Source organism: Aedes albopictus, chromosome 2, assembly GCF_035046485.1.
Source record: "Aedes albopictus strain Foshan chromosome 2, AalbF5, whole genome shotgun sequence".
NCBI lineage: Eukaryota > Metazoa > Arthropoda > Insecta > Diptera > Culicidae > Aedes > Aedes albopictus.
This window is the reverse complement of record NC_085137.1, coordinates 504,394,507-504,422,283: the sequence shown is the minus strand read 5'-3', so window position 1 is coordinate 504,422,283 and position 27,777 is coordinate 504,394,507. Positions and strand designations below refer to the sequence as shown.

Below are 27,777 nucleotides of genomic sequence, written 5' to 3'. Positions count from 1 at the left end.
CTGAAATACTTCGAAAGGGATCTCTTGGAGGAACACCACAACTTACCTTACTTACCGGTCAGGCTAAGGCCGGGGTGGCCTCTGCTGTACATAGTAGCCGCCTCCATTCCACTCGGTCCATGGCTGTTTGTCTCCAGTTCCGCACTCTGCGTAGGGTCCGCAGATCATCCTCCACTTGGTCGACCCACCTAGCTCGCTGCGCTCCACGTCTTCTTGTACCGGTCGGATGACTCTCGAGAACCATTTTAGTCGGGTTGCTATCCGACATCCTGATGACGTGACCCGCCCACCGTAGCCTCCCGATTTTCGCGGTATGGACGATGGTTGGTTCTCTCAGCAGCTGATGCAGCTCGTGGTTAACACCACGAAGCAGGTCATAAATAGCTAGACTCCAAGCAAAATGCCTTCCTCCGAAGCTCATAATTTGAGTTCAACCAGAAACCCACCCAACAGCTTGCCACAATTCCACATTCACCACGTCCACGCGGATAACTCTTATCCAAACGGCATACTGGGGCGTGTGGTTCGGAACTAGAATACCATATTTTAGAGTAGATTATATTTCAAGCAACTTTAATAAGTTGTAGTATATTTTCCCGCACCATTATCCCAACAACAGTGCACAATTTATCGCTGTTCCACCTATCACGAACTAAAACGCACTGTTCTTCGTATGCAACCTTAAATAGGTCAGCTGCTGTATTGCATGTCGCTCTTGATTCAGGGTTGCCACAAAGAGCCTAACGTATAGGAGCTATTCGCAAGGTTTGTATGATCCAACAGTCGTCCAAACCAATGGTTGGAGCTGAAACATCCAGGGTTCAACTAGGATTACGAATTTTTGGCTTTTCTCGACTGGGTGGCCACCCGGGACACTACCAATTGAAAAGAACACATCATTTTACCGAAGCGATTGTCATACAAAATTTAACGCAACAGCACGAAACTACTGTGAGCACAAAAAGGTGACAATTCTAATAGGCTTTCTAATTAGACAGTCAGCCTTCAAACAGATGGCATGTTTTCGATAATAACGGCAAACGAAGCACCGAGCCCTTCATATTGTTTTGTTATAATTACTCTATACACTGTTGACTCAGAGTGGAAGTCTATATTTATACGGGGAAGGAGGAGTTCAATTTGCTAGTACAGTACCGGATCCAGAACCACCATGGCCCAGGATCCTTTATTTTTTGCCACAAGCGCTAAATTATAAGGTAAGAGCTTGGAACATATCAGCAGACGACTTATATAATACAAAACACACATAGAGCTATATCTCGACTTCGAAGGGGAGGGACGTGGTAAGTGAACCCTAAAAGTGGACTAACGTACGAAACGAACCAAAAGGCGATCCCCACGGTTTGTTCTAGTAACTATCACTATCGTACAGGTTACCGCTGAAAACGTCCAGCGATTCGTTCCGCGCATTGGCCGACGTCGACTCGTCGTTAGAGGCCTGCTCCCCGTCGACCGAGTAGTCCGGATCCGCACTGCTGGTGGCAATGCCCGCCTCGCCGCTGACACCCTCCAGTCCACTTCCCTCCGTGCCTTCATTGCTGGACCCCGTCGTTCCCGATCTCGTAGCTCCTAGCGTTCCTCCTCCTGCATTGTCCTGCGTTCGCATGATGGAATCAAAATTATCCTTGATTTGGTTGTTTGCCCCCTTGGAACCCAAATCCGTCGCCCAACTCAGGTGCATCAGGGCAAGATCTACATTCCCCAGCTTTTTGTAGATCTTACCCATCACGTAGTAGACTACCGCTTCCTTTGGCACGATCTGCTTCAGCTCTTCCAGCTGATTCAACGCCTCCTGGTACCGACCCATCGAGAAGTACATCGACCCCCGGTGGAACTTGCACAGCGGGTTATTCGGGTCCAGGGCAATCGCAGCGTTCAACGTCCGCAGCGCCTGTTCCGATTTCCGCAGGAAGAACTGCATCGCCCCGATGTGCACCATGATGACCGAGTTCTTCGGATTGATCGCCAGTGCCTTGCGGTAATGCAGCTCAGCCAGCTCGTACCTTTCCTGCTTGCTGAAAATGGTTCCAATACCGAACCAGGCGTTGTAATGTCGCGAGTCCCGCAAAATTGCGTTCCGATACATCGAAAGGGCTTTGTCGAGCTCCTCGGTCAAAACCAACTCGTGACCGAGCAGAGTATAACTGTACGGGAAGTCTTCATCCAACTGAAAGATTGAAAAAAATAGGAATTAGTATTTCAAGCACATGTTTTGCCAGGACATTTGAAACGGTTGCAGAACTAATACTCCCGCCTGAAATGCGAAGCAACAAAGGCCGGACTGATGGTGAATGCGTTCAAACACCTACCTGTATTGCACGAAAGAAGAACTTGATCGCCGTTTCGTGTTCCTTGTGGGCGGAGAAACAGTTCCCAGCGACGCACCACGTGATCGGTGAGCTCTTGTCCTGCGCCATCAAATCTTGCGCCAGAGCCGACAGAACCACATCCTTCTGCAGGTGCCACAGATCGGTACTGTAGATCTCCATGTACTGCATCCGGTTCGGTTCCTTGTCGTGTACCTCCCGGAAGATGTTGACCGCCGCTTCGTACTCCCGCATCTCGTGATGGGCCAAAGCGATCATACTTTGCACCCAGCTGCTGCTGTAGTGGTGAGGCGTAACATTGCTAAAGTGCTCGATCGCTTTCTCGCATTCGTAGTGCTGTAACCGGAGATAGCCCTGGCCGAGTTCCCGCAGCAACGTCATCAACCCGTCCGCACTTTGCTTTTTCATGGCTAGCACCTGCTGGGCCACTTTCTGTGCACTGTTAATGCTATTGTTGATGAACACTTTTTCGCTAAGCGTCTCGCTCGAAGTGATGGTTTCGATTTTCTCCTTCCCATCGCCGGAGGAAGACTTCCGTTCGACATTCTCCAGCAGGTTGGCCGTGCTGCTGTTTAGGTTCTTTGAGATTCGCTGCTTGGACTTGCGCGGTGGTGATCGAGGGGCCACAAACTTATTGTTCAGCTGGGGACTTTTGGTGTTCTCCTTGACGGAGCAATTACTATTGCTAAAAAGGCGGGAACTTCGACGAACGTACTGAGAGGTCAAGAGTGGAGCCCCGGTTGTGTTCGGTGTCCGCGGCGTCGTCATCTGGTTGCCTGTTTGGCTGAACACATTCGGCTTTGTGTTCGTACTCTGTTGCTGCAGGAGCATCGGGGATGCCTGACAAATATAAAATATTGAGTTAACTGATTGTGAATTATGTACTGCTAATCTGTTTACATCAGTGCTTGTAATGATTGTAAACACGATCCCAACAAGTTTGGGAAACACTGGTGCACACAGCGCCAGATGAGCTACTTACCGTCGTATCACTCTTTCGATTTATAATGATTCCCATCGTGCCTAGATTGTGATGTCCACGCATCTTCTTGTTGCTACTCGACAAAGCCATTTTCTGCTGATCACTGTCGGCAATAATTTGCTGCTGTTGGCTAATTTGTTGTTGTCCTGGTTGTTGCTGGCATTGTTGCTGCTGCTGCTGATAGCCCGTAGCCGAGGAAAGCTGCTGTGGCGAAGGTGTCATTATCAGTCCGGATTGATCGTGCATGTTGGGACTGTTCATGATTGGGAGCACTCCAAAGCTAGGCGTCGAGGGACTCATTGCGGCCAGGTATTTGAACTGCTGCTTTCGGAAGGGCGTTCCGGCATCTCCTCCGACCATGTTGGGCGTTTGATCTTCAACGGGTACCACCCCGCTCGAATTTAGATTCCCACCCCCCATTCTCATATTTGCTAAACTGCTAATGTTTTGACCCTGTGGTTGTTGCTGTGGAGGATTATTTGGTGTGTTGATTATATTCTGTATTAGACACTGTGAAACCTGATCCGGTGTGCCGACCAGCTGCTGTTCTATACTTTCAGATCCAATGAACGTCCCTCCTCCTCCTCCACCTCCTGTCCCACCACCGCCGCCGGTTCCATTTCCAAACCACACCATCGACGAGTTCATCGACGGGTTTGTGGCTTGACTAGTTGCAAACACATCGGTGCTGGTGAACTGGAACACACTGTTCGGATCCGGTTTCTCTCCTCGGTTGCACAGATCGGCAAACGATTGCCACATGAAGGGATTCAACTTGAGAGTCTTCCGACTTACATCGTTCGCCAGCTTTCCCCGTTCAGTCTTCTGGCAAATTTTCGACAGTAACTCTAACGCGAAGCAACCAATGTCTCCAAATTCTTTGGCCACCTCGTCTAGATGGCGGACATTTAGATGATCATCGTTGATCAGCGTATGTTCAGCTTCCGAGTATCTGAAAGTGAATGGCAATAGAACCATGTTTTTTTTTTTCGATGCCACAAAGCGGTCATTCCATGACAAGTCGACAAATCAATTGGTATGCATATAAAACACCAGCCATACAGGTTCTCTTTAAGTTTTAGATTGTTTGAATGAAGTTGCGAACAATTTAGAAATGAGCTTGGAAGTAAACCCAGGCAAGATTGTTGGGTAAAAGGCGGTCCGATAGTCACTGCGCAATCCAGCGTACAGAATCATTAGCAGAGAGCAAGAAATTTGGCATAAGGTCGCTTGGCGTAATGGAAAATTGGTATAATGTTCACGTCGCACGGATGCCGGAGAGTGACAGGCATAGATAATAGAAGATATGGCAGTAGTGTCGTTAGCACGATACCCTAGTTGATATAAAATCCAGATAGGACTACTTAGAGACAGACTCAAAAGGAAATTGAGAAACGAAATCTGATCTAGTTATGATAATACAACTAAATGTATTAATTTCGATAGTGTAGCAAATTTGTTATTATTTCAAAAAGTTACAGCACCCTATCAACGTTTTGTAGATTTGTCATGCACACAAACTCACAATGAGAACATACTCACCGCTTCAGATCGAAGGCACACTTGGAGAGGAGAAACCGACACTGCGTCGAGCGAACACTTTTGGACGACAGCAACCAGTGGGCCTGGTGCTTCTGGCCGGCCCGGTAGTAACAGGTCGCCAACAGGAATAAACTCTCCTCCGATTCCACTGCAAAACAAAAGTAATTGGTTTAGAAACTGCTGCAGTGCTTTTTTTAAATATGTAGGTAGGAAGTAGATGCTAAGGTCACTCACCTTCGGCACACAGTCTTTCCGCCAGGAAGATCGCATCCTGATAGTCGTAGTGGTTCAGGCAGTGCCATATTGCTGCCTGGAAAAGTAGAAACAAACAACAACAATTAGCATCCTGGCATAGTCGCTATTCCTTACATTAGTGCGATTCATTAGAGTGATTATTTCTATTATGCCCTATCCTCCGCCTACACGATATGAGGCGATGCAACTCCGATCGATAATCTCGTCTCGCGCTTATTTGTGCTTTCTTTGACGTCACGTGCTAATAATAGATAACTACCTACTATATAGTGCGATTTAGGTCATATTAATGGCTTGCCCCACTGGGCATAGTCACACATAGAAGCAATAAAATGCCTAAAATAAATATCAATTCGCGTCCTCCATATAACAACAAAACCCGAATTACAATATTTTTTTCATCTAAAAATGGTGTGTTCGTTGTTTGGTTTATCTCGGCTAAACAATAGTTATTTATGTAACGAGTTGCAAAAAGTTGATTTTTTCAGCACGAGTCGTACATTTATCCAACGAGGCTTGCCGAGTTGGATAAATACGAAGAGTGCTGAAAAAATCGAGTTTTGCAACGAGTTCCATACAAAATTTTATGCAATGATTTTTTCATAATGCAACCCATTTGAGTTGCATAATGTTCATAATGCAACTCAAATCAGTTGCATTATGAACATTATACAACTATTTTTCATTATGCAGCTCATTTCAGTTGCATAATGAGCCAGTTCGGAAAAATTGGCCATTACGATACCAAAATGAGTTATATAAAATGTAAATTATGATACATACTGAATTGCATAAAAAAAATTTCATAACAGTTGAACATATTTATTATTATTTTTAAAAAGGTGGCTTTAGTAACGACTTCAAAATAGGGTCTGTTGCCACAACAATAGTGGCTTGCTAACAGATCTAAAACGTTCAAACATGGATAAAGGGTGGTACACAAATTATGTCAAGCAAAAATCCACCATTTTCACCCCCCCCCCCCCCCCTACGTCACACTTTTTGTATTGAACTTTATAACTTTTCGTATGAGTCGTCACGCTCTGCAAAACCCTCCCTCCCCCCTAAGAGCGTGACGTAATTTGTGAACGGCCCCTAATTACGAGTGAGGAAGTCAAGAAATAATCGGAACAACCTAGGTATTATTAGAATAAATCTACAGGGGATAGACAAAATGATCGGGACAGGCAAAATTGTCACTTTTCAAAAAATGTTCAAATAGCTGTAACTTTTCGAAAAACGCATCAATTATTCTCAAATTTTTACTGTGAGTTTATCAACTAGTTCGACACTGATTTTTCATTTGGGCCAAACTGACATTTTCGAGTTCTCTTCATCGATCCTCTCTTTGTGTTATCACAGAATGTGTATTGAGTTTTCTAAAGATTTTTTGGTTGAAATGCGAAGAAGACGACTACATGTTGCTATAGAAACAAAAAGAATAATGATTTTGTTTGTTTTGATCAAGTTATTAGCGAAAGAGAGAGTCGACAAAGAGAAATCGATCAACTCAGTTAGGCCCTTATGAAAAATCATTGTCGAGTTGTGTATTAGTGGACAAAATTTGCAAAAGATCGGGCTATTCTAAACAGAGTTATAAAAATTCTAGAAAAAGGTATATTTATCCGATAGCTAACTTTGAGCTGTTATATTTCCGGATTCAATGAACCGAATGCAATAAAATTGTGTCCATTTATGACTTATATAATGAGCTTTGAAAAACGTTTGACATAACTTTAAATTATCAACAAAAGAAAAAGTTGTAGCGATTTTATTTATTTAGGGTGCCTGTACCAGTTATCGCACCACCTAAGAAAAACTATTTCTACAAAAATAAGAAGACCGACGAATGTAAACAATAGGTCAAATGATTGATTAGTCTTCATACTTTACAGGAAAAATATGAAACCGGAGCCAAAACTACTTTTAGTATTTATTACGGCGTGTGCCAATGATAGGAACCCTTTACCAGTTATGGACACAATTGTTAATTTGGGTTCCACTTCGCACTATTTACATGCATTCCTTATGGGATTTGCCATAACTGGTACACTATGGCGAAATAGGGTGCAAAGAGGCCGAAAAGTTAAGGAAAATGATTTATTTCTACCACAATTTGAGCAAATTGTGAAGTTTGAATGATTGCAATCATCGTTTGTGATCGTGATCTGCTGTTCACGATTTTTTTTCTTGTTGATTTGTATCTTTAAAGGTCGAAAATCAACTATGGCGAATTTGAGGTACTATAGCCATCACTGGTACACTGAGCCTAATGATTTTTTTAGTAAATTGGTCTATTTTTAATATGCATCCTAATACTTTTTCTATTAATTGACGGCCACGTTGTTATTTTCCTTCAAAACATATTTATATTCAAGACAACTAGACGGAATGTTAATGAACTATAATTAGCATCTTGAATTTTGAAACAATGTTGAAGTTTTAGAAAATTTTATATTTTATTAGAAAAATAAACTAATCGTAGTAATTTTCTTCCGTGTTAAGAATTTTAAGTTGTGTCAAAAGTTTTTCAAAGCTCATTATATAAGTCATAAATAGTCAAAATTTCATTGCATTCGGTTCATTGAATCCGGAGATATAACAGCTCAAATTTGGCTATCAGATAATTATACCTTTTTCTAGAATCTTTATAACTTCGTGCAGAATAGTCCTATCTTTTCCAAATTTTGTCCACTGATACACAACTAGTTGATCAACTTACAGAGAAAATTTGAAAATATTTGATGTACGTTTCGAAAAGTTACAGCTAGTTGAACATTTTTTTTTAAAGTAAAAATTTTGCCTGTTCCGACCATTTTGTCTATCCCCTGTATTACATCTTTGGCAGCTTTCTTTCGCCTGTGGTCTAATCTCTAGGCCAAGGGTTTTCAGATCGTGCACCGGTGCACCACTTGGTGCACCACGACACTATAACAAGCAGCACTAGAAAAAATATGTGATCTTCAAAAAACATGACCTGTTTGAATAGAGACCCTTGCAGGTAGTTTTGAAGAATTATAGGAAAATTCTTCCAGTTAGCAATGCAATAAACTATACCAAAGTTCTGAAAATGAAGCTTCAAAATATCTTGCATTGACTTCGTCACAGATCTCATCAGAAATCCAGTTATGGTATTGAAAAATATAGAAATATTTATCGAACGGTTAACGCGGGACTTCGCCGAGGTTCTCAGTTGGAATCCGCCCAAAAATAACACTAGAATCTGCTCAGTATCTCACAAGCACTTGTCCAAGAACTCCCAGAAATATTGCGGATTTTTAGAAAAAAAAACCACTTTGCGGTAGCCGCTGAATTCTACCGCAGCTGTCAAAGTCCTATCCTAAAATCATCACATCATGGAAAAGCTTGCAAAGTGAAATGTTCTGAAATCCTAGGTTCTGAAAAGCACAACAAATAATGATCATTGGCGTCGTGTCCAAGGCTCGATCCAAGACAACCTTGAACTGACTAATGATACCTTGGTGAAAATCATTAGTCTGACAGATACCAATGCCAAGGCAGCGTGATAACCAGTGTGTGAACGCCAACGCCGAATTTTGTAGCTGCCTTTCTACTTTAATTTCCACGGCTTAATCTCTAAAATATCCCTGGAGAAATCTTCGAAGAAATTTTTGGAAGAATTCCTGGAGAATTTATCCGACGAATTACGGGACGTAACCCTCAAGGCATTCCTGAAGGAATTCCGTAATTAGATTCTGCAAAAAACCTTTACAGGAGCTCCGGATAAATACCTTGAATAATTTCTGAAAGAATCCTTACTGCAATCTCTCAAGAAATCCCTAGAGGCATCCCTGGAGCAACAGGACACAATCGGTGAAGTACTAGAATTGAAGTAATTAGCTGAATAGCCGAATTTGTGTATGACGAGAAGGCCAGCTGAATAGCTGAATTTGTGTATAACGAGAAGGCCAATTCAGTAACAAATTTTGAAAACGACGTACATATAATCAATAGTGTAGCATTGATTATACGTCGTTTTCAAAATTTGTTACTGAATTCTCCTGGTCTGCAATTAAATGGATTAAAAAGCGTGGGTATTATGATTCCTTGCTTAATTTGATGATGTTTGAGCAAAACTTTGGGTAACCCTGTTGTTGTTTTCTTCATTTCTTGCAACGTAAACAACACAGTTATCCAAAGTTTTGCTCAAACAGCATCAAATTATAGGCAAGGAATCATAATACCCACGGTTTTTGAACCATTTTATTGCAGTACTTCACCGATTGTGTCCTATTCCTGAAAAAATCATTGAAGGAATTCCTATTGCAATCTTTGAAGAAATTTCGGTTATCTGATATCAGATGAACACAAGAAAGGCGACAAGTTAATGTGTGAGAACTTTCGAGCGATCACCGTTTTGAATGCCGCCTACAAAGTGCTATCCCAGATCATCTTCCGTCGTCTTTCACCTAAAGTAAATGAGTTCGTGGGAAGTTACCAAGCCGGTTTCATCGACGGCCGGTCGACAACGGACCAGATCTTCACCGTACGGCAAATCCTCCAGAAATGCCGTGAATACCAGGTCCCAACGCATCACCTGTTCATCGACTTCAAAGCGGCATACGACAGTATCGACCGCACAGAGCTATGGAAAATTATGGACGAGAACAGCTTTCCCGGGAAGCTGACTAGACTGATAAGAGCAACGATGGACGGTGTGCAGAACAGCGTAAGGATTTCGGGTGAGCTATCCAGTTCATTTGAATCTCGACGGGGACTACGACAAGGTGATGGACTTTCCTGCCTACTATTCAACATTGCCCTGGAAGGTGTTATGCGACGAGCCGGGCTCAACAGCCGGGGTACGATCTTCACGAAATCCAGCCAATTTGTCTGTTTTGCGGATGACATGGATATTATTGCCAGAACATTTGGAACGGTGGCAGAACTGTACACCCGCCTGAAACGTGAAGCAGCAAAGGTCGGACTGGTGGTGAATGCGACTAAGACAAAGTACATGCTGGTAGGTGGGACTGAGCGAGACAGGACAAGCCTTGGCAGCAATGTTACGATAGACGGGGATACTTTCGAGGTGGTAGAAGAATTCGTCTACCTCGGTTCCTTGCTAACGGCTGACAATAACGTGAGCCGTGAAATACGAAGGCGCATCATCAGTGGAAGTCGTGCCTACTATGGGCTCCAGAAGAAACTGCGGTCAAAAAAGATTCACCCCCGCACCAAATGTACCATGTACAAGACGTTAATAAGACCGGTGGTTCTCTACGGACACGAGACATGGACGATGCTCGAGGAGGACCTGCAAGCACTCGGAGTTTTCGAGCGACGGGTGCTAAGGACGATCTTCGGCGGTGTGCAGGAGAACGGTGTGTGGCGGAGAAGAATGAACCACGAGCTCGCTGCACTTTACGGCGAACCCAGCATCCAGAAGGTGGCCAAAGCCGGAAGGATACGGTGGGCAGGGCATGTTGCAAGAATGCCGGACAACAACCCTGCAAAGCTGGTGTTTGCAACTGATCCGGTTGGCACAAGAAGGCGTGGAGCGCAGAGAGCACGATGGGCGGACCAGGTGGAGCGTGATCTGGCGAGTGTTGGGCGTGACCGAGGATGGAGAGCTGCAGCTGCATATCGAGTATTATGGCGGCAAATTGTTGATTCAGTATTATCATGAATTTGATGTGAACTAAATAAATGAAATGAAATATCAGATGAAATTGAGAAATTTATTGAGGAATTCTAGTCTAGTCTACACATACACAGCCATTCATTGAAAGAATCCTGGAAAATAATAGAATCGACTAATTCTACCATTTTTCTTGTCATTATTAATGTTTGCAGTACATTGGAAATGCATTACTAGCATTAAAGCGGCCAGGTCTACTGTGCAGCGTTATTTTTTTACAATAAAGCCATTTAGTGGGGACATCTCGTACCAACCTCTCAGCTTTTGAGAAAGCAAAATAAGTGAAAATCGATGGGGGTGACGATGCTAAGAAGGTTAATGTCACCCCTTGGTCCTTCGCTTCCTGGGATGCAACACAGGTATTTGGTCCGTGTCCCTGGCCCTAATGCCTAGGCTTAAGCGCCTTTACTCGCTCTTGAGAAATTCATACTTACCTGGAAATAAGTTGACAAATTCAACCATGAATCCCAGGAGAATTTCTAAGGGGATTTCAAAAGCAATACCAAGAGATTTTTGTATAGGAATACCCTGGAAAAATCTCAATTAGGAAATCTAATAGAGGAATCCTCAGGGTGGCCAGTGAATTTCAGATTTTGATTTCCCGGTTTTCTCCCGGTTTTTTCCCAAAATTTTCAATTTTTTCCCGGTTTTACTTGTTTGTTTACTTGTGTTGAATAAAATAATCCCTATCGGTTCAGGAGCAGTTCCAGGATAAATTTCAGAACTAACATATGTTTGAATTTTCAATTAAACTAAACTCCTGGGTGAACTTCAAGAGATTCTTTTGGATAAAATTCAGAAATAATCTCTCAAGAATATTAATTCCTGATGACATTTTTTTTGCAATGCCAATGAAACATAGGTTTCTGTAAAAACTGTACATGTACATTTTTGCAACTGTAAAGTACTTTCACATTTCTTCTCATTTTTAGTTTGAATGTCAAAACATCATTTCCACTAGAATTGATACAGTATGCCTGATACTTGTGTTAAAATTTTGAAGATGTTTCATATCAACTTAATATAAACAACATGTTCAGATTCAGCAATTATTGGCACACAGGCTTCTTTGAAAAATATTCAAACTTTTGATGGAAAGCAATTATATTACAGAAATTCTTGCATGAATCGCCCAAGAAACCGTTTTTCTTCGCAATACGCAGTTGCGAAGGAATTACAATTCAAATGGCTGTCACTGTGGAATTTTTATTCCAGGAATTGGTCTAAAACTTTCTTGAGCGATTCCTTTTGAACACGAAACTGGCCTTATTGCTGAATTCCTTTGAGCAATCGTTAATTCCTTTTAACAATTTTACATTTTTTTTCAGAAGCCTATAGGCTTTATTGTTTTGTGTTCGTCTCTCATGTTCCATATAATAACATTATTTGTTTTAGTAACACTTGCCAAAAAAACTGCTTAGAATTACGTTTGGCCAAGTAAAAATACTGATTCTAGGTTTCAGTTTAGTTGTACATAACTGTTGTTAAAATTTAGCCAACGACAACGTCCTATTTACTCCATTTAGTCTGTCTTTCATCAATTCCTTGTTGCTGTTGTTAAAATACATTGCCCACAATTTCAATTTGATGTAGACAAGTGAAAAGAAACATGTGAGTGCCCTTGTTAGTTTTTGTAGCATTATTGTATTTTGGTGACATCGATACAAGACTAATTCAGAGGAAGATTGCCCTTTACTAAAGTTTACTGAAACTCTTTACATTATTACGCAGGAATTATAAATTATTGTTTCTTCTTGATTTGCTGAAAACTAAGAATAAAAACAGTTACAACTTTTAAAATGACTTAACAGATCGACTTCAGCAACCGATATTATGATTTTAAAATTCTCAACATCTAAATATAACGCAAGTCGTATTTTCAATAAAATATATCGAAATATTGCAACTTCTGTTAAACCAGCAACAAGCTTGGCATTACAGATTATTTTCATGGATGATAAAAAAGTGATTAATAATTAGAAATAATAGAGCAGTATGGAATTATTCCTGGAAATGCAAAATTTTCCCGGTGGCAATCTGAATTCCCGAATATTTCCCGGTTTTTTCCCGGAGATTCCGAATTCCCGGCTTTTTCCCAGTTCTCCCGGTTTTCCCGGTTCGCTGGCCACCCTGAATCCTGGTGAAATCTCTAGAGAAATTCCTATATGAGTAATAACTGAAGACATTTATGTGCCATCCGTAGATTCATTCATGGATATCTGCAGAAATCTCTGAATACATCACTAGAGGAGTTCCTGTAGAAATTACTGGACGAAGCCCTGCAAGAATAGCAGCAAGAATTTCAGGATAAACCCTAGCAGGAGTTCCTGAAGGAATCCATGGGGATATCACAAGAAGAATGCATGAACAATTCTTCTGCTATTCTGCTATTATCAACACACCTCCTGGAATATGTAGATCTGCGTTATCTTTTCACTACCTATTGACGTTTATTGGCTTGCTGAACCAAGTCATGTAGCTAAGCCAAACGCCCCACCTACAACTGTTGGGTAGGCATAATTGTCCCACCCACTGGTATTTTACAGCTGGTCGTAGGTGCAAGAAGAATGCATGAACAATTCTTAGGGAAACATCTGAAAGGTTTATTATAGAAATTTCCAGGAAAAAATATTTTCCACCAAAAATGCCACATAAATAGAGAAACTCCTGCAGGAAAATCCTTAGAGCAGGAGTTCCAAGAAAAGCACAAAAGAAACGCCTGGAAAAATCTTATAGGAAAACATCTGGATGGATCGTTATAGAATCCCCGGAAGAAATCCTACAAGATACGAAGCAGAAATTCTTGAAGGAATCGCAACAAGAATTTCTGGAGGAATCCGATAACGAATTCCTTAAGGGTTTTTAATGGATAAACCCTTGGAAGAATCTCGACAGCAATTCCTGAAACAATCCAAGCAGGAAATCTACAACATGGTTCTCATCATAAATTTCTGGTACAATCTCAACAAGTAAACGTGGATGGTGTTCTCCAAGATTCCCGGTTGACCCAGAAACGTTTCATAGTGGAAATTTCCTTAATTTCCTTGTGTATAGGTAAAAACCTCATGATTATCACAATTATCATCACGAATGTTATGATTGACAATGCGTTCTAAGCATTTTGAAGGAAAATAGGTCAAACTGGTAGGTCTGAAACTGTCTAAAGAAGTGTTCGCACGAATTATGTCACAAGCTCAAAATGATAATAAAGACGATATACTAGGTAAACTCACGTATTTTTGGCAGTTTTGTTCTCTTCATCATGGGGAGTTTTTGAAAACCTTGACTCAGAATTGTCTTCAAATCCTTCTCAACCAAGCGAAGACAAGACGAAGAGAAAAAACCTGTCGATAATACCTTAAGTCACCCTATAATGTATTCGAGGAAATTAGGCCATGCGTTAAGCTAAAGAATCCTTATAAGATAAGCATTCTTTCCACCTTACCAATAAAATAATGTCCCCATTACATATATCGATTGGCCTAGAATACAGGACTGCAACCATTACATGTAGACGCTATCAAAGTATAGCTATTTATTCACAACATCTAACACTGAGTACAAGCAATTACGTATAATAGTGCTTGAGCTTATCGTTCCCCGACATCGTTCTCTATTTTATTACAGAACCTCACACAAGCTTACATCGCAATAAGCCTTGAAAATTCGTAAAAAGTACCTTGAGACTGTCATGTTTATTGATTTATTGATCAGCATCAACACCTTCCCAGCCAAAAAAAAAGCATCACCCATCCCATCTCTTCGTTGTTTCACTTTCGAAAAAATAGCTGTCTATTACTCAACTTCAATGTTCCGATGCAGATTGCAAAGCACAGCACAGATAACACAACGCGTGAGATTTAAACCGATCGGAATCCCTTCACTTGTTTTCTCCTGCTATAGCTAAATAGATGATGGGTGGTGCTACGTCGTCGTTCGAAGAAGCATCCAAAAGAGAAGGAAACCTCTGAAACCGCTTTGACATAACAACTGTCAATACCCTCTCCTCTTTCTTCTACTCGCGGATTACAACAGAGTATGCATACTGCATAGTGTGGAATGGGCGTACTCACCTGCACTGGTTCCTGCACAATCATCTTATCCTAGTGCCCCCAGCCGCTGCTGGTCACAATCTACCTCGGAGGTCACTGCAGTCGATTCCGGAAGCAGCTTTTCTCGCTTTTCGCTTGTATCTTTTTCTCGTTCTGCGTTCTCCTTCCAGCTTCCACGCAATACAGGAACCCCACACGTTCGGTGTCTACTCCTTCGGCTGGTCAAACCAGGCTACGACTGCAGCAGGACAATGACGACGACGTTGATGTTGATGTTGATGATGACGACGATGAGGAAAAACAAATTTCACTAGATGCATTACAACACTTTCTCACACTCACACGGGAGCCCGTGGTACAATAATTCACTTTTCAAACTCCTTGGTTGGCTTCTTCGTCTTCTGCTGTTACTTCTCTCAGGGCCTCAGTTGCCTTCAACCTATTGCTTGCCTATTTTTTCTTCTAGAGGCGAGCTTCTGCCACTGCGTGAACCGTCGTCATTGCTGCTGCAACCACGAAAAAATCCACTATTAATCCGCACTTCGTTCGCCCTCTTTCTCTTCTGCCCCTCGGAAGGCGGCGCTGCACCCTCGTTAGCTCTTGTTGTAGGCCCGCAAACTTCTCACTCTATTGTTGCCTAACAGAAAATACACGGCGCCCATGAACGGTTATATTAGACTGGTCCAGAGGATCTATCTGCTGAAGGCTAAGGCGTAAAAATCCAAAATCTAGTAGGCTATGATTTGGACAAAGTCACCCAAAAGTGATTTATTCTGCAATAAATGATAATATTCTACACTAACATTATTAATAAACAAGATTATGTTTATATGATGTATGTAGTAGTTTCACTATCATGCCTAGGGTGACGAGTTCGTTTCTCGGTCGGTCCAGCAACTTTTCGTAAAGGAAATTCCCTTGACTTCCTAGGGCATAGAGTATCTTCGTGCTTGTCGCACGATATTCACATACAAAATGCTCATTGGCAGAGGAAGTTACGTTAATAAGTTAAGTTATTACATAACTGTGCTAATGCTCAAAGAACACTAAGCTGAGAAGCAGGCTTTGTTCCTGTGAGCACGTTACGCCAAGAAGAAGAAAAGAATCCCCGGATTCACTGTTGTTCTTTCGGGGCCATCCAAAAAGACATCACGTACAGAGGGTGGAGGCGGGTTTCTTGAAAGGTTGTTATTGTGATGTCACAGAGAAACAGACTTAACACATTGGTTCATACAAAATTTCCGAAATTTGTATAGAGCGTAGACTTTGGCCACAGCAACCTATTTTCTCTGGTCATACTAAAAATAGAATTTTCAACCACCCCTCCCCACACTGAACGAAAATCCCGCCATAAATTGAATGAAAAGTGCTTCATTGGAGCCCCATGCCTAAAATCAGATGATTTGTAGAAGGCCGTCATTCAATTCCAGATCTGACAGATACAAAACAAGCGATGTGGAAATCATTCAATGTTATAATTATAATCATTCTATTCGGAATCAAAACAAATCTAGATAAGGATGATTGTAATTCAGTTTTGCGGTTCAAATATAGATGAAAGTCATTGTAAAATCTAATGTTGCTCATATTGGTGTCATTCTCTTGAATTTGTTTCAATTCTTTTTCAAATATCCTAGGGAAAATAAAATCACAACCATTTCAACTAGTTTAAGAGAAATTAATAGTCAATTTCTCTCGTACTACTTGAAAAGGTTATGACATTATTTTTCCTAGAATATTCGAAAATTATAACAGACAAAATTTAGTCGTACAGATACGCTTTATTAAAAAAAAACACACAGAACATACACGATTAAAACATTTTATAACTACCACTAAACTGACCACTGCTTGGGTACATTTCACAATTGGCTTCTTTAGCGGTGTTGAGATAATTCCATATTCAGAATCTGCATGCAAAACTAAGCCGAAATCCAAATTTTCATGAATTTCTGTGCCCGGGAACCTATTTAAAAATCAGTTTGAAGTTTGTATGGGAGCGATTTGTCGAATCACCCCTCGTCGCATTTTATACTGGGCGGAGCTGTCAAGCAGTTGGCCAGCTGTCAAAAGGTGATTTCGAAAATTTTCTTCGAAATCAATTTTAGGTGCCAACATGAAGTTCTAAAAATCTGAAAAAAATCATGGTGGTTCAGAAAAAGGTGCTCTTTCGTATAAAATCAAAAAATCAATACATTTTTCTTAATTTAAAAACCCAATTCACTGAAATCAGGCTGCAATATTTTTTCTATCAACTTAGAAATTTTCAGGCGACCACTTCGACCGCCACAAAATCCGCCACAAAAATCCGACAGAAAATGTACTGAGAATACTTTTAGGAATGATGGATTGAGCACACGATTGAATGAGGAATCATACCTGGGTCGTAAGGATTATCGTTCTGTGTATTGAATGATTTTCAGTATGAGGCACCATGTAGAAACGATTTCAGATGGTTTTGTGATGATAATCAATCACAACAAACTTTAACTCAAATTCATTCGTAATTTGTGTCGATTCTAATTTTATTACAGGATGATTTTCATTCAAGAGAGCGCAGTAAACTCATTTTGCTACAAAATCATTTAAAATTCGGATTCTGCGGATTTGTATCGCATTCTTCCGGCGACCCGGCCAAACACAGTACATTTAGCATTGGGCGATTATGTTTTCGTGGTGATGATTTTTAAAGAAATTTGTTCTAAGTGTTACGTCTGTTTCTCTGTGATCGAGACTTTCAGCTCAAGGCTGGTTCGTCTCCAATTCGTGAAAGGTGATAAACAATACATTAGGTATAGGAAAAACTTGTACGAAGTGGGGGGGGGGGGGGGTGGTTGAAAATTCTATTTTTAGTATGACGAACTTATAATGGGATGCTCCCTTCTTTGGAATTCTCCAAACTACGTAGAGTCTGAAGGGCGAGGGGGGGGGGGGGGGGATCTGACCAAAGTCTACGCTCCATACAAATTTCGAAAATTGTGTATGAACGAAAGTCTACGAGGGGGGAGGAGGGTTCTGAGATGGCCAAAAATGAGTCTACGTAGTTCATGGACAGCTCACAGAAACACCATCTGTGAATTAATTCTTTTGAAAACAGATTCTTTCAGATTACTTCTGGAGATCAGGGATGGGAACACACACTTGCAAAGAATTACACTCACTTGCTATTTTCTCAGCTCAGAAGCGTGCAATCAGGAATCGATGTATGGACGACTTTTTCCATGTGGTTTTGTCTAAAACTTTGCTGATTACAGTAAGGGTCGCACACATATCCCAAAGTCGTAACGGAGCTGTGAAAGCGACTCTTGTTGTCTTCGGAGTTGCCTTCGCAGCTCCCTCACTACTTCGGTATGCGTGTGCAACCTCTACTCTATTCGGCAAACTTTTCGACAAAACTACATGGCAGAAATCGTCCATACTTCGTTTCTTGATTGCACGCTTCTGAGCTGATAAAACTGCAACTGAGTGTTCCCATTCTTGCTGGAGATTCCTTCATCCAGTTCTCCTATGGATTTCTCTAGGTTCTCTCTTATAGATTCCTGATATATTTTTTGTTGGTAATCTTTTAGAAGCTCCTTTAAGCGATCTCAACTGCAGTGTTGCCAGGAATTTATTTGAGAAAACTTCAGGAAGTTTCCCAAAAGGAACTGTAGGAGAGTTCCCAGAAAGAACTCCTGTTGGGTTCATAGAAAAAAAAATCTTAGAAATTCTTAGAGGAATCCCAAAACGAACTCCTAGAGGGTTCCTATAAAGAATGCGAGGATGTTTGCTAGAAAAAACTTATGTTTCCAGAACTCCTGGAAGACTTCCAATAGAAACTCCAAGAGGGCACCCAGATACTTCAGGAGATTTGTATGCATGATCCGCTAGAGGATTTCTAGTAGCAACTGCTGGAGGATTTCCAGAAGAAACCGTTGAATAATTCCCAGAACGAACTCATGGAGGAAACCCATGTCTCTGCAGAAGCTCCAAGAGGAATTCATAAATGGTCATTTGGGATTAATTCCAGAACTCTTGCAGGTATTCATCGAATTCCAAGAGATAACGAAAGCGAATGCGAAAACTATAGCGCAAGCTGAATCATACATTACCTAGAGGTATTCTAAAAACTTGATGTATGGAATCCTAGGCAGAACTCCTTGGGAAAATCTAGAAATAGTTTGTAAAGGTATTTCAGAAGAAATTCACAAAGTAATCCGTGATGGAATTCCAAGAGAAATCTCATAAGAAACTTATGGAGGGGTTTCTGGTCGAACTGGCAATGGAAAACTCACAGAGATTCCTGAAGAATCTCCGGAAGAACTCCTGCATGGATTTCAAAAAGATCTTCTTCGAAAACAACACTTCTTAAGGAATGCAGTAAGATATTCTAAATAAATTTCTGGAAATCACCTGGACGAATTTCAGAATACAAGACTGCTAGAGGAATCGAAGAAATATGTTTAGAGAAATCTTAGGATAAATGGCAGAAAAAAACAAGAATCTTAGAAAGAGCAATCGCAGGAATCAAAGAATTCCCAGGCGAATCTCAGAATGAAATCAGAGCATTTCGCTGGAACTCGTGAAGAAAAATTTGTAGAACTACTGGGGAAATTTATGAAACAACATGTGGAAGAATTCCTGAAAAAAACTTTGGAGATATCCCATATGGCATTTTTTGAAGGTTTTTCAAGCAATCGTACAAACTAATATAGAGTAATTCTAGAAATGAAATGAACGAATCTAACAAATAATCATTGAGAAATCCTGAATGTACCTGTGGAGGAATTCCAAAGGAATAACATAGAATAATTCCATGGGATTGAGTAAAGCAACCCAGAGAAACTTCAGAGAGAATCCATATAGATTACGTAGAAGAATCCCACTTCTACCCTAAGTCTCCTGTTTGCCTAGTGGTTAAGGCTATCGATCGCCGGAGACGGCGGGTTCGATTCCCGTTCCAGTCGGTAAAATTTTCTCGACTCCCTGGGCATAGTGTATCATTGTGCTTGCCTCACATTATACAAATTCATACAATGGCAGGCAAAGAAAACCCTTCAATAACTGTGGAAGTGCTCAAAGAACACTAAGTTGAAGCGTGGCAGGCCAAGTTCCAGTGGGGACGTAGAGCCATAAAGAAGAAGAAGAATCCCATTTCCTTAAGATATTCTAGAAGAAATCCTTACAGGACCTTACAGGATACACCGAAGAATTACCGAGCAACTTTAAGAAAAAATCCTGTGAGAAATTACTGTAATTTTTTTCAAAGATTTCATAAAGAAACTAACGAATAACCAATGAACTTTCTTTAGAAAATAGTAGAAAATTTCTATTTTTTAGTAATTGCTTGGGCTATTTCAAAAAATTGTCTATAAAGAGCAATTACAAAAAAAACTAAAGAAAAACAATCTGATAAGTCAGATTAGTTACCTTAAACTGGGTAAAATACAAACTATTTTATTGTTAACAATAGAACAGAACTAAAAAATGTGTAAAAAAAAAACAATAATATTGATTATATGGACCAGTCTAAAAACCCAAATAAACGAACGTGCATCCCAAACTTCATTTTCAACGCGACGATAGAGGCTTGCATCAAAAACATAACCTCATCGAATTCTCATACGATTTGTAAACATTGCCCTCAAATTTTTTTTGAGGGCAAGGACGGCTTTATGGACCGACGCCGAAGGAAAGAAAGAGAAGGAGACAGTGATGACGTCAGCGTGCAAGCGCTCATGACGTTGGTGTGAGTTCCGCACACCACACACACACACACACACACTGATCACGATGGTTCCCCTTCTTGCTCCGTTGCTGTTGGTTGATCACACTCTTCACCCTCTGCGAACACCCCGCACTTCCCAACACACCCAAGGCGAACCTTCTTTTTCCTCCGCCAGCCAAAATTCCAACCTTCTTCGCGAGCTGCCGTCGATTCTTTCGCAATTCACGCCCGGGAAAACACCGTAATCCACTTTCTCAACGCACCAAATCGTCCGGAGCGCGTTTCCGCGGGTTTCGAACACCGTTTCGACGGTAAAATACTGCGATTATCCGATCGATACGCGAAAATCGAACCACTTTAGAAATTTCCCGTTTCTTTTCTCTGCAACCTCTCTTGCAACACAGACAAAAATCGACTTTTGTACAAGCGAAACGGAAAACTGGTGACGTCCCCTCCTGCTCACTCTGCTGCAGCATCGGGGGCAGTGTTGCCACATTTTTATCTGTACCGTAGGCTCAAAAATCTTTTTTATCTGTACCAGACATTCGAAAAATCTGTACCCAAAATCTGTACCAAATTTGTGCCACATTTGATTTAAAATCGTTTAAAATACACACAAAAGAGCATTATATTCAGGCTAAACTATGAAAAACACTTAATTTGAGTATACTGTTACCAATTTCTGAAATTTAAAATAAAAATATCAGTATTATAAATGTTTTAAATTTGAATTTTAATGTTTTTTTCTCAATTTCAAAAAATCTGTACCATTCTGTACCTTTTGCTGAAAATCTGTAATCTGTACCGTACAGAATCTGTACCAAAAAGTTGAAAAAAATCTGTACTTTTACAGAATAATCTGTACCTGTGGCAACACTGCGGGGGGCGTTTGAAATTTTCGCCCGCGCGTGAGAGCAGAAATCGCACAGGCGAAAAAGAACTGTCACGCAGTGCGATGTCGCACGGTCGAGGGATAAGAAAGTTGCGTTGCACTGAAATAAATTTTGAGTTAAATTACAGTAATATACCGATTTTATCGCACGCTTCGCGCATCAGTCCCTCATTTTTTATTGGGTATTGTGTATCCCAGCTTAATCACTCAGATATTGTCGTCGCGCTTGAAACCCGAAGTTACTTCACACGCGACCGTCGACCTTTCTCCAAATCCATACGTGAAACCTAACGTCGGACATAGTGCGCTGGACAGCGGACCTGGTCTTCTATCCAGCCCCAGCGCACTATGCCCGACACACGGTTTAGGAGAAACATCGATTTTCGCGTGTCGAAAATTCCGATTTTTAACTGTACGAATAATACTGATGACCTCAACCAGCCGTCGTTAATCGCGAAAAGATTGCGCCCCGTTTGACAGGATATAATATATCCTATATCTATATTATAGAATTAATCGGGTATGAAAATAGTATATGGTAGTGCGCGTGGCCGACGGCTGGTGAATTTTCCCGTTTTTCGATGAACTTTCTGAGTTTCTTGTTCTTGTTCTGTTCTTTCGGTTCACGATTGAAATGGACGATTGTTATGGAAACTTTTTGCACCAAAACTTCTCCAAATGTGCAAATAAAGTAGGAAATCGTAAGGCTATCACGTATGGCCCATATAGCCGAGGCGGTAAACGCACGGGTATTCAGCATGACCATGCTGAGGGTGACGGGTTCGATTCCCGGTCGGTCCAGGATCTTTTCGTAAAGGAAATTTCCTTGACTTCCTTGGGCATAGAGTATCTTCGTGCCTGCCACACGATATACGCATGCAAAATGGTCATTGGCAGAGGAAGCTCTCAGTTAATAACTGTGGAAGTGCTCATAGAACACTAAACTGAGAAGCAGGCTTTGTCCCAGTGAGGACGTTACGCCAAGAAGAAGAAGAAGGGAATTCAAATTGTGCGTACATTTAGTCTTTCCTTACCGGCTCAGGACTCTAGCCTGTAGAGTTTGTACTGGCATGCACTCTCTATGTTTACATTGAGTGTGTAGATGGTGCGAATTGAGCAGTTACGAATGAACGTGTAGAATGACAGTTGCGATAAAAGTGGAGCGTCAGCGGACGACGGACAGCGAACCTGTGGGAAGTCTGGTGAATCCGAACGACCGGGGAAGGCTACTGAACTGGAGAGCTGGAGTTTGCCGTTGCGAGAGTTACTTCCGGAAGTGGACCCTACAATTGGCGACGAGGATGGGATGGAAGGCCTCGTATACGGTGAATGTTTTTTGCCCCCTTGAACGTGTTTGTTTTCGGATGGATTGCTGGCGGGTTGGTTGGTGTTGTGATGATGGGAGAAGCGGTGCAGCAGTTCGGCGGGTGAGATTGAGGAAGGAAGTGCAATTGTTTGCACGGGATTGACGACGCAGTGTTTTGTAGATGCAGGTGTTGGTGGATGGTTTTTGGACAGATCATTGAGGGAGCGTGCTTGTATAATGTTTCAGTGGAGAAGTGTGAATGCACGTGGTACAATCGGTATTTATCAGAACAATTTTTTTCAACCGTGGCGGGTTGCCGGTTGAAGAAAATTTTAACCGTGGCGGGTGCCGGTTAAAAGAACACATGAGACCGTGGCGGGTGCCGGTCGAAGCAAATTTAACTGTTGCGGGTGCCAGTTAAAAAAAAAGACAAAAAGACCGTGGCGGGTGCCGGTCGAAGGAAATTCAACCGTTGCGGGTGCCGGTTGAAAGGGCAATTGAGACCGTGGCGGGTGCCGGTCGAAAGGAATTTAACCGTTGCGGGTGCCGGTTATAATCGAGGCCGTGGCGGGTTGCCGGTCGAAAGAAACATTTAATCGTTGCGGGTTGCCGATCAAAGAGAATGATTAACCTTGAAAGTCCCTGCAAGGGTGCTTGGGAGCAAGGTAGTGATTCCATGGCTTGGGGGCGCCTGACTTAAGGGTGCGTTGAATACACATTAGTAGTTGGTAGTGGTTTTGGCAGTTCCTGTAACCACAACATGGTAACATTTCCATGGCTGGGGGCGCATGGATATAAAGTAATTTGCTTTAGAAGCTCCTTACTTTAGATAGGGTGCTTGGGAATTGGGAAGTGCTTCCATTACATCTTGAAGAAATCCTGGGTATATTTGTGATTGATTGGGAACAGTGTGATGATTGGCTGGATGATGGAGAGGCGATGCCTTGCATGTTGTGTTTGAAGGCAGTGTAGTATTTCCATGGTTTGAAAGTATTTGTAATGGGTAATCTATATATATATATCTATATATAAATGAGTTTGAAGTTCCTTTGAGGCAACAAAACTCACGAATGGCTGAACCGATCAGGATGACTCTTGCATGGTTTGTTTCGTATTCATGGTGGCTGTGTTTATAAGTAAAAAAAGTTACGAAAATCAACTAGAAAAGTAAGATAATAGATAAAGTGCTGGTTTTTCATGAGCTAGGAAGGAAATCAACACGATCGAAATGAAACCAATCTAGAGTGCGGTGCATCAATGACCTCAACAGTTGTCAAACCTCAAACCTTGGCAAGACAAAGTTTGCCGGGACAGCTAGTACGTGTATATAATGGATCACTAAAGTAACTAAAACGGCCGCTATGAAGCGAACAGAAAGTGCCACTGTAGCCTTGTGTGTTTGACGTAACTCCACTGCTGTCACAATGTTAATGCCCATATACGCTGGCGCCTTTGTGTACATGCGATGAACACTAGAAAAGTTTGCTTCATTGATCCATTGATTCTGGCTTGGAAGAGGAGAACAGGGTTTTCCTAGAACTATGGATTTGATGCAACAGTTGTCACAATTACACCAAGCGAACGTGTGATGTTTGATGGTTTGTGTATAGAGTGGAAGGGAAAGCGAGACATGTTTTGTTACTGACCCGGATGCTGGATTCAAGAATGGATGGTTGATTATACCAAGGGTTGCTGAACTTGGTTGTTGAAGATTGGCTAGCTATCTGTACGCGGATGGTTGGGATTGGAATGAGAAATTTGGTTGGACTTTGTGCGTCATTAAATTGCGCACTTGAGAAGTTAGCTGAAAAATAAAGTATCTAGTGTTGAAAGGAGTTGACGTCTATGATTAATAAATCTTACACCGTTCACTGAAGGGGTCAGCAATATTATGAAAAGCAGTGTGTAGTTCGAATGAAGCATAAGTTCGGAGAGTGACACACGTGGCTCCTATCAAGCCAAATGAGTATAAGGCACAAACAAAAAAAAAACGTGACTAAGAAAAGAAAATAGTGACTTCAAGGTTTGGGTTCATTGTGGATGGTCAAGATGTGTTGTGCCATGAAAACTGAAATTTTTGGGAGGTAAAGAAGTCCTTAAGGTATGTTTTTGTTTTGATTAGTTAAGTGTGGGAACTCACATCGACCCGGAAACCTCTGCAGTAATGGAAAAAGTCAGCTGGTTGAAGAGTTAAAACATTTGGAGTGTTAAAACAGGCATTGCCCTATGAATTTAGGCATTGTGTCCTACTTTGTCTAGTTTCTCTCACATAAATACATTATTTATATTCATGCATTCACTTGCTTGACGCATTGGTGGCTTATAGAATTCTATTGAACTTTGATTGATTGATTGATTGATTGTCTTTATTAAAGAATTTTTCAGCCCTTGGCTTTGAACTTTGACGAATACAGTGGCTTCTCTTATTTTTTTCCTTGTCATGGAAAAGTGAACATTATGTGAAGCTATTGACCAAGCTATTGACTGTTGTTCATTGATAAAAGGTTGGAATTAGAATTGGAAAAGGTTTGAAGAGCCAAGGGGATGTTATTCGAAAATAGTTGAGCCACGTCACATCATGTTGATGTTGGGGAGCATGCAAAGATGCAAGGAGGTTGATGGCAGCTGCTTAACACAGAGTCTTGTTTGGTGGATTGTTCTGATAATTTGTGTGACGGGGTTTGATAATTAAGGAGGGGAAGGATATGTATAATTGTTTCTGGTTTCGCGGATGTGTTTTCGTGTTTGACAGATGTTGGATCTCCAGTTAGTCCAATGCAGGTGTGCTTGGGCTGAAGTATACCTCGGGCTAAATTGAGATTTAGCGTCTAAGCCGCGGGCCGCAGTTTGAGCAACACTGGTCTAATGGATCAGGCTTGCAATTTCTAACCCAGAGAAGCTGAGTTGGATTCCCGTCTCGATCGTAAGGTATTCGAGACTTCCTGGATGTGATATATCAATGAGCTTTCCACAATGTGCAAGTTCGTCCAATAGAAGGTGGGGAAGGTCCTTGATGTTAGATTGCTTATGGAATATTGCGACTGGGCAGGCCAAAGTCCAGCGGAGGCATTGTGGATTGTTGTTTTCAAGTATTGAGTTGCATAGCGTAAATGATGGGTGCTAAGTGATAATAACGCTGGTATTGTATTTCAGAGCATGGGTTAAATTTGTTGAACTCAAGGGAGTCTGTAGTTTTAGTGTTACATAAAGAGAGATTGTTTAGATGTCAGGTTCATAACATTTTTTTAAAGAAAGATGGGGGTGTAGAGTTTGTACTGGCATGCACTCTCTATGTTTACATTGAGTGTGTAGATGGTGCGAATTGAGCAGTTACGAATGAACGTGTAGAATGACAGTTGCGATAAAAGTGGAGCGTCAGCGGACGACGGACAGCGAACCTGTGGGAAGTCTGGTGAATCCGAACGACCGGGGAAGGCTACTGAACTGGAGAGCTGGAGTTTGCCGTTGCGAGAGTTACTTCCGGAAGTGGACCCTACATAGCCTACACAGAGAAATTTAGTCGTCGCCACCTAAACAACCAAGTAGTGATTATTATTCTATTTGATTAATCATTAGGTAATAATCTTTACCTGATCCTACTATAAAGGCAGAGAATAATGCAAACGTATGTGCAGAAGTGGCGTCGGGCTATTGGATCTACAACATTAATCATACAATTAGCATAACCTACTCCTCTCTTAATCTCTAAAGTGGAGAATCAGCATGCCACTCACATAGGGGGTACTAATTGAATAGCAGTCGATTTCACAAATCACCATTTAGTACCGTTCCTAGCGCACATTAACCCGATATCTTTTAGCAAACACAATAGTTTAATAAATTTCACAAAATATCCTTATTTCCTTATTAACAATCTCACGGGAACGGCCTTTGCACAATTCATTCGCCATGCATCTGTTTCCCTGGCTATTGTCTGAAGGAATGACAATTTGCTTCGCACGTATTCTGCAATCGATGCTGATGGGTGTCATTGTCCGTGCTGCCAGAACACATGTACATAATTGTTACCAGTTTTATTCAATAGAGCACAAGATATATTCACTAGCTATATGTCAAAGTGAAAAAAAAATCTTAAACTTCCCATTTATTATTGCTAAAATTTCAAAAGTGTGTTGAAAACTTCAATGGCGCTTACGTCAAATATGCGAATATATGCAGTGTTCTTGAGTTTAGATCCTGAAGTTTGTGGGTGTAACGGTAACTTCTTTCATTTTACTAAACTACGATTTGTAATCTATCATGTCCAGTAAGTCTTCTGATAGTTTGGCTGACTTGGAAGGAACATACCCATAGTGTCTCTAAATGACATTTGAGATTTCAAGAGCTTCATGGATCACAGCAGATTATGCTATGCTATTTGTTATGGTGAAAACAAATGAAGTTTTTCTTGAAGATTTGAAGGACTTCATTATAGAACAGTTTGGACGACCGTGAATGTCCCAAAGGTTTATTACAAAAAAGTAGACTTCAGATTGCTCCAGTAACTGCGGTTGATTATGCAGCGTTACTCAATATAACAGATATGGATACTGTTACGAGTGTAGACCTGAGGTCCTGAACTCCAAGGTAGTTTGGCTGACCTGGAATATCCCTGTAGTATCTCTAAATGACATTTGAGATTTCAAGAGTTTCGCGAATCCCAGTAGGTTATGCAATATTATTATTTATGGCAAAACCCATAAAGTTATTCTTGTAGATTAACAGGACTTCATTATAGAACAGTTTGGACGAATCTGAATGTCCCAAAGGGTTATAATAAAAAAAATAGACATCAGATTGGTTCAGTAGCCACGGATAAATTTGCAATGTTACTCAGTATAACATATATAGCTGTTGTTACGAGTGTAGACCTGAAGTCCTGAACTCCAATGTAGTTTGGCTGACCTGGAATATCCCTGTAGTGTCTCTGAATGACATTTGAGATTTCAAGAGCTCCGCGGACCCCTGCAGATTGTACAATACTATTGTATATGGTGAAAACACATAAAGTTGTTCTTGTAAATTTGAAGG

At 41.2% G+C, this 27,777-nt stretch overlaps 1 protein-coding gene across 6 annotated transcripts; it reads right to left on the bottom strand.

Moving 5' to 3' along the window:
- Positions 1-1,096: 1,096 nt before the first annotated feature.
- On the bottom strand, positions 1,097-20,980 carry LOC109410161 (cell division cycle protein 27 homolog). Of its 6 annotated transcripts, none has more exons than XM_062854482.1 (7): positions 20,705-20,980; positions 14,863-15,478; positions 5,107-5,182; positions 4,873-5,020; positions 3,331-4,282; positions 2,331-3,188; positions 1,097-2,188 (listed from the first exon to the last, which is right to left on the bottom strand). In XM_062854482.1, exons 2-7 carry the CDS (start codon positions 14,884-14,886, stop codon positions 1,370-1,372), a joined length of 2,877 nt encoding a protein of 958 aa, XP_062710466.1. In that variant the 5' UTR covers positions 14,887-15,478; positions 20,705-20,980; the 3' UTR covers positions 1,097-1,369. The 6 variants fall into 6 exon arrangements, with proteins under 6 accessions (XP_062710466.1, XP_029719617.2, XP_062710470.1 ...); XM_029863757.2 differs by having other exon boundaries at positions 14,863-15,347; XM_062854486.1 differs by having other exon boundaries at positions 14,863-15,344.
- Positions 20,981-27,777: the final 6,797 nt, after the last annotated feature.

Excerpts from the sequence above, each read along its gene's own strand:
- LOC109410161 (XM_062854482.1), bottom strand. The coding sequence starts at position 14,886 with ATGATTGTGCAGGAACCAGTGCAG. Across the intron at positions 5,183-14,862 it reads TTGTGCAGGAACCAGTGCAG|GCAGCAATATGGCACTGCCT; the intron begins GTGAGTACGCCC and ends CTACTTTTCCAG. Across the intron at positions 5,021-5,106 it reads GGAAAGACTGTGTGCCGAAG|TGGAATCGGAGGAGAGTTTA; the intron begins GTGAGTGACCTT and ends TTTGTTTTGCAG.